The 12,141-nt window shown below is 42.0% G+C and overlaps 5 protein-coding genes across 8 annotated transcripts in view; 2 read left to right on the forward strand and 3 right to left on the reverse strand.

Annotated features, from left to right (window-relative positions):
• The window catches only part of LOC109540209 (unextended protein), a 14,465-nt gene extending 11,117 nt beyond the window's left edge, over window positions 1-3,348 (forward strand). The window contains exons 8-11 of the mRNA XM_019908476.2: window positions 831-1,097; window positions 1,150-1,376; window positions 1,555-1,668; window positions 1,728-3,348. Of these exons, the coding sequence (XP_019764035.2) occupies window positions 831-1,097; window positions 1,150-1,376; window positions 1,555-1,668; window positions 1,728-1,886 (767 nt within the window). The 3' untranslated portion in view covers window positions 1,887-3,348. The remainder of the gene's footprint in view (window positions 1-830; window positions 1,098-1,149; window positions 1,377-1,554; window positions 1,669-1,727) is intronic.
• Window positions 3,349-3,453: 105 nt separating this feature from the next.
• On the forward strand, window positions 3,454-4,397 carry LOC125505206. 3 transcript variants are annotated; one of them, XM_048668562.1, is made up of 4 exons: window positions 3,454-3,914; window positions 3,964-4,062; window positions 4,111-4,212; window positions 4,262-4,397. In XM_048668562.1, the coding sequence occupies exons 1-4, from the start codon at window positions 3,454-3,456 to the stop codon at window positions 4,344-4,346; spliced, it is 747 nt and encodes a 248-aa protein (XP_048524519.1). In that variant the 3' UTR covers window positions 4,347-4,397. The 3 variants fall into 3 exon arrangements, with proteins under 3 accessions (XP_048524519.1, XP_048524518.1, XP_048524517.1); XM_048668561.1 differs by having other exon boundaries at window positions 3,454-3,918; window positions 3,977-4,212; XM_048668560.1 differs by having other exon boundaries at window positions 3,964-4,212.
• A 221-nt stretch (window positions 4,398-4,618) lies between these two features.
• On the reverse strand, window positions 4,619-6,374 carry LOC109540210 (SUMO-conjugating enzyme UBC9-B). Its single transcript, XM_019908477.2, has 3 exons — window positions 6,274-6,374; window positions 5,010-5,360; window positions 4,619-4,954 (listed from the first exon to the last, which is right to left on the reverse strand). The coding sequence occupies exons 2-3, from the start codon at window positions 5,350-5,352 to the stop codon at window positions 4,815-4,817; spliced, it is 483 nt and encodes a 160-aa protein (XP_019764036.1). The 5' UTR covers window positions 5,353-5,360; window positions 6,274-6,374; the 3' UTR covers window positions 4,619-4,814.
• Window positions 6,375-6,707: 333 nt separating this feature from the next.
• Window positions 6,708-7,646, reverse strand: LOC109540166 (LDLR chaperone boca). The gene is made up of 3 exons (XM_019908398.2): window positions 7,412-7,646; window positions 7,075-7,310; window positions 6,708-7,015 (listed from the first exon to the last, which is right to left on the reverse strand). The coding sequence occupies exons 1-3, from the start codon at window positions 7,556-7,558 to the stop codon at window positions 6,841-6,843; spliced, it is 558 nt and encodes a 185-aa protein (XP_019763957.1). The 5' UTR covers window positions 7,559-7,646; the 3' UTR covers window positions 6,708-6,840.
• A 587-nt stretch (window positions 7,647-8,233) lies between these two features.
• Window positions 8,234-12,141, reverse strand: part of LOC109540157 (probable E3 ubiquitin-protein ligase HERC1) — a 19,058-nt gene continuing 15,150 nt past the window's right edge. For both annotated transcript variants that reach the window (XM_019908378.2, XM_019908377.2), the window contains exons 51-64: window positions 11,990-12,094; window positions 11,793-11,935; window positions 11,558-11,686; window positions 11,347-11,464; window positions 11,146-11,293; window positions 10,849-11,087; window positions 10,690-10,790; window positions 10,435-10,630; window positions 10,147-10,385; window positions 9,990-10,097; window positions 9,797-9,930; window positions 9,585-9,738; window positions 8,682-9,524; window positions 8,234-8,625 (exon numbers count right to left, since the gene is read on the reverse strand). In XM_019908378.2, coding sequence (XP_019763937.2) covers window positions 9,309-9,524; window positions 9,585-9,738; window positions 9,797-9,930; window positions 9,990-10,097; window positions 10,147-10,385; window positions 10,435-10,630; window positions 10,690-10,790; window positions 10,849-11,087; window positions 11,146-11,293; window positions 11,347-11,464; window positions 11,558-11,686; window positions 11,793-11,935; window positions 11,990-12,094 — 2,030 coding nt within the window. In that variant the 3' untranslated portion in view covers window positions 8,234-8,625; window positions 8,682-9,308. The remainder of the gene's footprint in view (window positions 8,626-8,681; window positions 9,525-9,584; window positions 9,739-9,796; window positions 9,931-9,989; window positions 10,098-10,146; window positions 10,386-10,434; window positions 10,631-10,689; window positions 10,791-10,848; window positions 11,088-11,145; window positions 11,294-11,346; window positions 11,465-11,557; window positions 11,687-11,792; window positions 11,936-11,989; window positions 12,095-12,141) is intronic.

The raw sequence follows: 12,141 nt of genomic DNA on the forward strand, positions 1-12,141 counted from the left end.
GAAAAGTCGATTCAGTCGTAACAACGTGAGTGAGGAAATTCGAGTAGTTTTGACCCAGAAAGCGAAATATGAATATCAAACACGTAGGTTCAAGATTATGCCAAAATTTCATGTTTTCCGTCCCCTTTTTGCTCATATCTCGGAGGCAAAATGAGCAAAAACGCTCATTTGTACATCATTCTAGGCAGAAGTAAATGGCCTTTTTAGAAAGTGAACCATGGATGGGAAATTGTTGGCAGTTTTCTCAAAAAATGCTTGAATTCAAGAAGTTTTAGATTTGCGTGGGTTTTTTTTTTGAGTTGCAAAATCCACTTGAACATGACGCTGCTTTTTTCGAAGTTTCTCAAGAACCATTCGGGCCACAGAATTCGTTTTGGCATTGTTGGATAGAGAATTGAAAAGTCGATTCAGTCGTAACAACGTGAGTGAGGAAATTCGAGTAGTTTTGATCCAGAAAGCGAAATTTGAATATCAGACACTTCGGTGCAAGATTATGCCAAAGTTCCATGTTTTCCGGCCCGTTTTTGCTCATATCTCGGAGGCAAAATGAGCAAGAAGTTTTTTTTCTTCATCACTGCCCAGACCAAATTCCCAAGAAAAATCACACATTCAGACGCTTTGAGAGGCGCAAACCCCCATTAAGATTTTCACTTTCTTTTGCGAGATTTATTTGAGCAAAACGACATGAAAACGTGCCAAATCCACACGAACTTAAGTTAAGTTTGGCCCAAGAGACGCGGTTTTTCCACAAGTACTTCAGGACATCTCATTTGCATTTTCCCCATCATTTCACTCACTAAATACTGATACTGACCAAAGCCTTTTTCCAGGTGTGGAACCCTTCCAAGTGAACGTGATCTCCGAAACGATCCTCAAACGCCTCCTGAAGCAAGACATTGTGTGCCACATCAAGAAGAACAAAGAATGGAGAAATGACCCAGTGACTGTTATCTATAGCCAAGGCAAAGCCGTCGACTACTTCGTCATTATTCTGGAAGGACGTGTGGAAGTGACTGTGGGAAAAGAGAATTTGGTGTTCGAAGGCGGTCCGTTTACCTACTTTGGTACACAGTCACTGGTGCAGACTGTTGGCATAGGTAAGGCGAAAAGCCGCGTAAAACTTTTCTAAAATTAATATTTTCCCATCAGAATCGCCGGCTGCTCCAGCTGGAATGGGAAGTCTGGAGTCCCTGAACATCGATTCCATGCTCCGACACACCTTCATCCCAGACTACACAGTGCGAGCGTCCACTGAAGTGATGTACTTAAGAATAAAACGAAGCCTTTATTTGGCCGCGAAACGCGCCACTCTTATGGAAAAGTCCAAGAGGGACAAGAACCAAACCAGTGCGCAACTGGATGAGGAGATTGATAAGGTATGGGTGCGGACATCGGCCCCTTTTCCTATCCTCCAGCCCCGATCCTTTTCAGGTCCTCACTGACATTGCAACCGTCGATGATGTGCTTGAAGAACTAATATCTAATGTTTCATTGCTATAGGTTGATTGTTCGATGCCTTCTAGGCAACTAAAGCTAATTGGCGGTTTGTTTCAGCTCCTCGACGCCACTGGAGATGACGATATTAGTTCAGGGAGAATAACTCCTCGGCGGAAATCATCGCGCAATCTTCAGAACAAGAGCCAGCAGGAGCTAATCAACCAGTTTGAGGTGAGGAAACTTTTGCACAAAAAAATCAGCATTTATATACTAAAACACGAGCTTTCCAGAGCCCGAAAAGTCCTTCGCATCTGAGCAACGCGAGCCCTCCAAACCGATTGAGCGTTAAAGGAGGCGATGTGAATGGCTCAGTTAAGGGCAGTCCGGTTGATGAGGACAACATGGATACAAGAGGTGAAGAAACGTCCCTCTTGCCCAAGAAATCGTAACGCAATGAGCGGGTCCTCTCTAATGATTTGGACCTTCCCACTCGTACTTAAGAGAAATGAAGCAGTGCAATGCTCTATGACTGGGGGGTATTTTTTAGTCTTCCGTCTTTATGTTTCTCCTTCAGAATTCAACCTTTTTTTCAATGTCCCACGTTCCTAGAGCAGACGCACGCAAGAAAGGAAATTATTTTAAATAGTGAATATTAAATGTTATACGTATTTTAGGCATGTTACAACTTTGATATGTTGCACTCTAGTAATCAAGTGGTAAGTGTTGAATGTTCCGATATGCAACAGTTACTTAAATTCGCCAGAAGCTTAGGCACTGGGGCGTAATAATTAAAGTTAAGAGCAATAACGGTTCCAAACCTTACCTATTTCTTCTTAGAGTTAAACGCGGTTTTCCACGCAGTCGTTTCTTGGTTCTGAGTCTTTAACGATAAGCAACCAAAACGAATTTTTGAGCCTGTTTTAAATTGAGATGCGAAATACGCAATTGAATATTTTTACTACAGTGATTATCTAGTATTGGAAATTGTACTAAGAATCCAGCTCCAGTACTTTGAATAGACAAGGTATTTAGTGCGCACTTTCCTTGCATTATATTACATGTATACTGATTGATTTTTTGAAGTTGCTGCTTCAAACCCACTTTATATTGTATGTTTATCATTTTTAGCCCAGAAAGTTGCTACTTGCAATCAAGTTTCTGAATTTTATCTGCCATTATATAAACCTTTGTTGATCATACTAATCATGAGTTTTCTTAGGCAGTAGCTGTAAAGCCAAATAAGCTTGTTGATTCCAATATAGTCAATCCGGCTTAAAGTAGATAGAATGATTCTCGTTTCAATGCACGCATTCAAGCATAGAAGAGTAGCCAAAGCATTTAACCTGTAGCGTGTAGCGCCATTCTCAGCTACACGTCAGGATTTTGCTAATAAATCACGTTCAAGCAACATTTGAGAAAAGTACTTAACCCATTATGAGATGATGTTTAATGCGACCTTAATATTTAATACTAGTCTTCCTTGATCAAACAGTCAAATTCCACATTCCTTTTGAACTTGCATGTTAAATATAATAGAAGATTTTCATTTACTTTCGCTCTTTTATCGGCATGTTTAACAAGAATAGTTCAACTATGTACTTTTGTTTGATAGTGCCAAATCCGGTCAACAGCAGGCCTTCCGCAAATAAAGTACAAAAAGTCCCTATTCAATGTTGAAACAACAGTCTTAATCAAAACCTCTATTTCAATGCTTGACTTTGTAGGTAGAACATGTGTATTAAAAAATATATTTTGCCGTTTATTTTCTATTAATGTTGTTTACTGATAAGGACGATTTTTTATAAACCTGTTTATTTATAAGTGTTGAATGTTTGGCATATGTAACAAGATATTTCAGACATGGTGGTGCTTCTTTATTTTCTTGTTATGGTATTAAAGATTGGTAATTGATGTCATGTTTGATTTGCTTTTGGTAACAGGAAAAATCAAGAACCAAACCACCCTGCTATGTAGAATGACTTTCACCCGATGCAAAATTCCTGTCAGTTCTAACTGATGAAAACCCTCTTTGTTATACTGGTTTTTACACACGTTTTTTCCGGGATTTTACCATCACTTTTGCCATTTGGGAAACTCAGCACGCGCTTGAGAAAGCCGACGGAATCCAACGATTCTGAGGGCAGCAGATTTTCCTCAAATCAACCCTTGCTCAGTGAAACCTCCCTGAATCAGGCAGAGTGCAAAGAAAACTGTGGCTGTTTGCCATGCAATCTGACTTTACCCAAGCCAAAGAAAGTGATAAATCCTTACAAGAAGCAACTCAGCAATAGAGTGGCGCCGAGGGCTTTTGGGAGCTTCTGCATCAAATGCGCCGCATGTCTGGCAGTAGCCAATGAGGTACAAACTGTTATAGAGAAGGTTAGTCAAGAATGTGAAACCGACATGAACAAAAAGAAAATAGTGGAAGAACAAACCCTGGAGAGCATCACGAGGCTTTGCCAAACGGGATTCAGAAAGCAGGTATTAACAGGGGCAACATCATAAAACTTTTAGCGGCATTTTCAGCTTCAACTTGCGGGCGTTTGAGCATCATGGAATATTGACTGACAACTTCGAATGCACTCAACATCCAGGCACCGTTATCGAAGAAAATTGGACCAAAAGGTTTTGCGCGAAACTAGTAAGAATTTGCCTTACTTTGATTGGTTCCAGGCTGCGGGAAATGTGCAACTTGTACATATCAAGGGTTGATGTCACGCTCCTCACCTCCAATACGCTGGACTCCATTGGGAATCTCACCGACATGTTTTGCAGGTGATTATTGAACGTTTCATAGAACCTGGGATTGATTGGGGATTTCCAGAGGGAGCGGCGTGTTTCGAGATTGCTCCAACATAAAAACCCATCGGAACATCAGCCTGCCTCACTGCAAGAATTGCGGACATTGAGCTTTCGACACTGCTGAATCAATTACCTGAAATAGAAAATTTGGCAGCTTTGTTCTTGATTATCCACCCAAGTTCGGCATGAAACTTTGACTTACGTATTGTTCAATAGCGACTTACAAATCTAAATTAGAATGTATACCGTTAAAGCTATTGGCCTTTCCAGGGCGATTCCTGACATCCGCCAAATACTACAGATATTCCAACGTCTACAATAACTACGATAGTTTAGGTATAAAAGTTTAACTTTAAATGGAAAATAATATAGCGACTGCTAGGGTAAGACAATTATTCATTCGTAATACTTCACATAGACCGGAACAATTGACATGGAATTCGCGCAGATGATTTCTAAGTAACATCCTGGCATTTTATAAATTTGGACAGTCAGGTTTTGAATTCTTAATCTTAGCTTACCGCTGTCTTGGGCAAACCCACCAGGTTTAACCTAACAAGTTTTTTATTACTAAATTACAACTCTTGATGGCTCATTGCCCTAGCTTGGGCCTTGACCCGCTTTTCATACTCCAGTCGGTTTTGGCAGTAAATTGTGTATGCTTCAGCTTGGGCAGGATCCTTGACATTGGGTTCGTTAAGCAGATCTTGAATACCTATTCAACATCATTTATTTCACCTGCTTCAAGCCGCAGCCCCTCTGCTACTCACCTAATAGGATTTGTTTAATGGTGATGGCTGGGCGCCAGTCCTTTTCTTCGTCGAGCAGCGACAAACAGACGGTGCCCGATGGATAGACGTTCGGGTGAAATAGGGGTGGCTCGAATTTGCATTTCGGTGGACTGGTCGGATAATCTTCCTTGAACAACATTCTCAGTTTGTAATGGCCCTCTTCCCATGGGGTTCCCTTTTTTCCGGGAATCGAGCATTCCCAGTTCATAAGATTCAGGGATCCATCGGCGTTTTTTGACGGCCTGGCTACGAATCCGAAGGGGTGATCTTTGCGCCAAGCTTTTCTCTCCTCTGCCAACCGAGTAGCCGCGATTCCCGACATGCTTCACACTAAAATTTAACAAAATTGCTCTATTTAATCCAATTTTGCAAACCCACTAGCCGGTATGAAGACAAAGAAAATAGCAGTAAAAATTATATTTCGATAATTTCAGCTCGCAGGGAAAATGAGGCAATTGACTGGCAATCTGCCGTAAAAACATGTACTGAATGCAATCGTTAGTAACTATAAAAAGCGCGGCACAATCCAAGCCCTTTTCTGAGCAAATTTCCTCATCCCTGCTGATAGCTCATGCGGAGCTCAACTCAGCAGCCTCACGACTGTCTCCCCTGCCTTGCTTCATCAAAAGGGGCTCCCTGGAAAAATTCCTCACTTTCCGACCCCATAAACCTGAAGCCCTGGCAGGTCAATGACACTGGTTTAATAGAGTAGAGGTAGAACCTTGTAAATCAACAACAAAGGTGAGTAACCAACAATATCACATCACGTCAAAAAGCACATGAATGATGGACGGCAAAGAAAATATTGCAAGTGAAAGGGCTGGAGGTGGTGTGGAGCTCCACAGAGCCGCTCCAGACAGGAGCAAGCTGGCATCAATGAAGTTTTCCATCCAGACCCCAAATAGTCCAGAAACAGCTTGTGAGGACGACAAAGCCGACAGCCTTAGCGACGAGCAGTTTTTCTCAGCTCAGAGCAGCCTTTCGTCGAGTGTGAGCGATGAGAAGAGTTTCAACAGTGCGATACTCTGCAGTGAGGCGCAAACTGTGAATATTCAAGAAAACAGCAGAAGCAAATCTTTGTGAGCCGAATAAGAAGACGCCATGGGGACCACAATGCCTGCACACTATCCAAGGAGTTTGCCCTGAAGTGGTCCGTTTAAGGGTCTGTTTAATTGAACACTCGGTTAGGGAATAAAGATAGTGCGCATTTCCTTACATTCAAAACGATTATTTCGGTTTTTACCTTTGAATCTGTTGTTGAAAATCTGCAACTTTCACCACTATCTCCGCTGTCAGCGTTTCCTTGGCCCTCCAGTTACTGAATTTTGCCCAGTATTGCCAAATCTAGGCAAATGTTTTCCTGAGCTTCAAAATGAATTAAACATGGGACTAATGACAGCTGCAGTTACCTAAATTAAATTATTAAAGTGAATTGGTTGAGTGGGTTGATAAAGGTATTAAGAGCAGTGATTTTCTTCCTCGGTAAGTGCGCGTTGCAAGCTGCTGGCAGCAATAGTAGGTGTTTGGGTAACAGGGAAAATTTGTTAACAGCGACAACATTGATACAGACATACAACGACAATTATGCAACCGGAGGTACTTCCCAGGAAAGTATGCAGAGTTTAAAAGATTTGGCAACTCGTTGGAGGTATTTCAAGCAACTGAGAAAAACCAGAATTACTGAAATAAATTTTATTTTTCAATGAAAATCCAGTAAATAAACGCAAAAAAATTGTTGAAAAAAAACCCACATTTGAAAAAAATGTAGTTGCACAATAAGGATAAATAGTTTTGAAATTGTTTTTCTAATCTAAAGTTCTGTCCTTTCGACGGTTCCAGCTCGTGGATGATGCTTTCCCGGATACACTTTGCTTTCTATTGTAACACTTTCGCACTGTTCTTGCTCAATGAGATATTCCTTGGCGCTCCACGCTTGTTCCCCATCTTTGAACAGGAATATCGCCCGATTATCGTCGACCAAATATCTGGAACATTAAGCCGCAGTAAATACCCGATGTAAACAAAAGTTCCATAGCATACAAACCTTTCAGCTTGTATGTGACTGTTCCATAAACTAGTTTGCCACAATTTAGTAATTTCTTCAGTCTCATCTTTGGATGGATGTCCGGCCACTTGGACAAATGTCATCAGCGTGCGACCTTTCTTCGTCATCTTCAGTATTTCTTCGGGATTATCCTTGGTCAGTTTACTCATATCGATTTTGGGCATGGGCCTCAAATGCTCTGGAAGTTCATCTGGCTCCAAAGGCTCCTCATCCTCCTGTTGAAGTAAATGCCGTTAATTTGTTAGAGAGGGTTGCTGAGTTCAATTGCCATATCCAGAAAATCCTGGTAGTGAACTCAGGAGCTCTGGAAACCCACCTCCCATTGATCCAGTAACCGTTCCATATCGGCATCAGTAAAGTCTCTGATGTCCTTTTTGGCCCATTCTGGCTTTTCCTCGGGCTTCTTGCAATGCACCAAAACTGCCACTAGCATTAGCACGGTCAGCAAATGCAGTTTTTCCATTATTTCCCAGTTGAGGAAGTACGAATGTTGTTTATTTATTTGACAAACGCTCAATCTTTAACCTAACCTAACTAAAGTGCGGACGTTCTTCTCCATTCTTCTCATTCTCTAGCCGATAGAGAAGTTTTGTTTATGCTGGTAACCTTAAATTATTGCGCAATAGTGGTGTTTTTGTGTCAGTTAGTTATTCAAAATCCGAAAAGTGTTTTTAAATGTAGTGTAAACGGCAGAATTTAGCGGCTAAAGGTAGGAATTCATACAAGTGTTTTCTAAAAAGGCTTTCTCAGAAAAAAGTTGGCGAAAAGATGTTTGAAGCTTTTGCTCTTAGGCGCCCCTTGGGGAAGGAACTCTGGCGGTTTTTGATTTTAAATTGGAAAGCATGCATATTTCTAGGAAAAATGCCCGGCTTTTCCTTAAATGGAAACATACTGGAGAAATTCAATTCACGCTTCTACAATTACACGTAACTTTCGTGGTATTGTGACAAATTTCAAAGCATTCTTTAAAGGGCTCCTCACCTCAGAACGACTTGAGAATTGAACGTTTTGTAGATAGATTATCTATTTCTTTATCAAGCATGTGGCCGGTCGTTCTCTCTCAGCCCAGTCACTGCAGTGACTGAATTTCAAACTTAGCTTCAAGAATATGTAGGTACATAAACTAGTAAGAGGCGGGTTCCTTCCACCACCCTCATTTATTGTGAACAAGTAAAAAATCAGTCAACATAACAAAAAAACGATATTCTCTACCGATGGACATTCACGAGGCAGGCACAGTGCTTCTATTGCTATAGTCCAACGTGCTCTCAGCCGGAGCACTGGGCTTGATGTTTTGGTAGTAGTAGCCCTTTTTGTCGATAGTTTGCCTGTTTGTGGTTTGCGCCGCTTTTCTGCGAAGCTCCAAAAATGTGAGCGCCGATATGCCCAGAATACTGAGCAGGATTATCAAACTGACCAGCACTATTCTGGCAGTGAATTCGCCCAGGAAAATTTTCGATAATACGCCCGCGGTGACTATTGCCACAATTAGGAGTGCCGTTATGACGACAACCCAAAGACTCGGTCTGTCTGAAAGAGGACTTGTCCGTTACAAACTGCACCTGGCAATCATTCGCTGGACTCACCTAAATAAGTTCTAGTCGTCATGTTTCCGAAACCAGTAGCAAATTTATGAATAACAGCGGCACATAGTTTTGATTGAAATTGATAACCCGAAAATGCGCTTGTATCTAAAAATACGCCTTCGTTCAACCTGATAAATCATATCTTACTAATGAGAGCTAGATAAGGGGAAAATTATAATGGCTGTGTGAACAATCATTTGCCAATATTTGATAAGGATTAGATTGTAACCGTTAACCCTAAATGTTGTCTAAATGCACGCGGCTTTTACAACGCATTTATCACTCAACTGGTCTAGTTCGCGATAACTCTACGCTAATAGTATACATAATTAATCAACCTTGGATGATGCGCGACCACGTTGTCTAACAAGCAGTTTACCTAAACTCCCTACCTATTTTAGAACTTATTGGGTTACACAGGTGCACAGATATTCCATAATTACTTTAATAATACACAGCAACAACAAAGATTATTTCTTCACAATATTCAAGTCAACATCACAATATGTTCCATCAAAGTCCCGCTGCTTTCCCCAATGATATATTAACATAATAATCAAATGTAAAACATCTGAAATTTAAAAGAAAACTATAGCAAACAGCCCTGTGAACCCACAAGTACTGATCTTAGCTTCCATATGACCAGTCGTCCTCTGACACGTTTCCTTGTTCAGTGTTCCTGGCCAACATGTAATTATCCATATCAATCGATCGGCAATTGTTGATGGAATATCGCAGCTTTTCAGCCATGATTTTTTGCCCGGAATAGGGCGGCAGTCTCAATTGGAAGAAGCAAGTTTGTGCAGTCGGAAGACCGTTAAGGGCCTTGTCCACTTTCATCACCTAAAGTAACAAACAAACTGTTGCTCCCGTTTGCTTCCCAACTTTTCAGACTGATGTTACCTGAAACCTTTGTGATAAATCGGCCAAGTTGGCCGGTAAGCGTGATCTACCCGAAACGAATCTCATGAACAGGACTCTTTCGTTGTCGGTAAAACTCTCCAAAATATTCCACAGCCATTTTACCAGTTGACTATTTTCGTCTAGTTCTCTATATCTGCAACCAAATCCCAAAGTCAGGCCTTTGTAACAGTTGCGTGCTGATTTGAACTTGCCTAACTATTTTTTTCAAGTCACTGATTGAAATATGGGGCATCCCGCATATCAGCTCCTCTAAGTGTTCAGCGGTCATCAAAGAGAGAAGCGGCACCGGAATAATACCCGACATTCCCTCCCTAATGGCAGCCACCTGCAAAATACCCAGTTTAACCCCAGAATCTCAGTCTAAATGCGATGAAATGCACTCACCTGCAAGTCAAACTCTTGCAACCTAAACCTAATCACTTGCTCATAATATTGAGCACGGTTCTCGAAAGTAAGCGGTAAGTTCTTGCCTCCGTGCGTGACTGGAACCAGCTAAAAAACCGCTGGTCAAAGGTCCGTATTGGTAAGCCACGGCGCTTACCTTTCCAGTGCAGCTGTATCCTTCGAAAGTCTCCTGAGGAATCGCCTCGTGGAAACGTTCGGATGTGATCCCCGACTTATCAATATCCCTAATGCTGCGCAACGTTTGAACATACATGGCATCGGTATCTTTCAAGTCCTCTACGCAGACTGGCTCGCCAACCAGCAATTTCCAGATGAGCGGCGCTAAAGGAATGGCAAGCGGCTTTCTGGTTCGAATAGCCACTGCGAATAGGATTCCTGAAAACAACGGTTAAATAGTCATTCGTGTGAAGCCCGCAGGTCTTACCTATAAATTTAAACCAAGACAAATGTTGCGCCGATGAGAAATCGGGGTTTAATAGGTATTTGTCCCTGTTGAATCCCTCCTCGTTCAAGGCGTTAGGGGTGGGCACCAGCAGTGAAACAGTGCTGGTTATTTCTTGGCACATTTCGGTCATCGTGTCGTCAAAAACGCCTCCAGCATCGTCCGCGCCTTCTCCAACCTGTTGGATTCAAAAGTGCCCATTTACAACCTGATGGGCGTTTGCCGCGATTCGCTTACCAGTTTAACTTTCCAAGCCCTTGCTGGCAGTCGGAATTCCTGCGGTCTGTTGTTTACGACTTGTTTAGCGATTTGTATGAATATTGGCTTGGGCTTTCGACCTAGAAATGTATGCATTTGAAATCGAATTTAAGCAGCCAGCTGTAGCCAATCTGCTACCTTCTTGGGACATCCTTCTCACTACAATTGGAGGGCCATAATTTTTACCCTGTACCATTGTTTTCCCGATACAGCGCACAAAAGGCAATGTGTACACTTTGGGAGCGAGTAGTCGGCGCAATTTGGGCGAAATCAGCCCCTCCAGTGGCGGCACATTGAATTCGGCTTGTTGTGCACTCAACGGCATCATTGTCCAACAGGAGTACAGTTTATCGGAGAAATTGTGCAGGAATTTCAGTCTGGAATAATTTCGGAACCGTCAATCGTTCCCGGCTAAAGCTCAGACAAAATTACTACCTGTTTTGAATAGCCTTGATAGATACGGCCTTTAGATGGTCAAATTGCGCCGGAATTTCTTTGGGCAGGCCGAATGTTAGGAGCTGAACCTCTCCAGGCACTCGTTGTGGTAGTGGAGGTGCAGTGTAAGCGGCACTGTGTGTTCTACCTATAAATTATTTAAAAATAAATAGGAACAAACTTCATCCGACGCTCACCGACCTGTGGAAATTTGCTTGATGTTCTTATTGAGAAGATCTTTGATAATTTCAGGCTCGCGTATCATGGAATCGTGTGGATGGCCGCATTGGCCCTCTGTGTTCATCCCCCATCCGAACACCTGCAAATTACCATTCAAATATCACTGTTGCAGCTTGAAAGCTGGTTTTTGCCGCTAAGACCGTTAAACATATTTTGCCCAATAGGTGTGTACCTTTCCGCATTTGCTCAGTATAAGCATGTGTTCCGTTCCAATTGCAAAATCCTCTATGAAATATTCAGTCAAAGAGTTCAGCTGGCGCGGTACAAAAGGGCGGTCTTTGGTCATGCCCTGCCATGGCACCTTAGATAAATTTAATTGTCGTAAAATTATATGCAAATTGTATTATATTATATGTGTGTATGTGAAGTATGTTGCTCTTATTAGGCCACTTCGTGAATTTGCATACCCGGTCAATGCCGCAAATAAATAATTTTCCAGTTTTCGTGAGGAACACTGTTACATTCGTGCCGCAGCCCACTTTTTTCACTCCCATGCCGCACATTGTTGTTACTCGTTGCGGGATTGATTTGGTCGTTGTGTGTCCTAATCCTGTGAAAGTTCGTCAATTAGTTCTTTGTTGTTCGCCAGTTTAGTTCGAAATACCCAATTTTCCGTAGTCGCCCTCGCCAAAGGTCCAAACATTCATACCGTCCGCTGATATGCAGGCCGTGTGATTAAGGCCGCAGGCTACTTGTCCGATTCTATGACCTTTACATGTACAAAAGTAAGTAAAGTGGGAAACATTAAAAACATTA

Source organism: Dendroctonus ponderosae, unplaced genomic scaffold (assembly GCF_020466585.1).
Source record: "Dendroctonus ponderosae isolate FM_Combo_2020 unplaced genomic scaffold, Dpon_F_20191213v2 Dpon_F_20191213_7, whole genome shotgun sequence".
Lineage (NCBI taxonomy): Eukaryota > Metazoa > Arthropoda > Insecta > Coleoptera > Curculionidae > Dendroctonus > Dendroctonus ponderosae.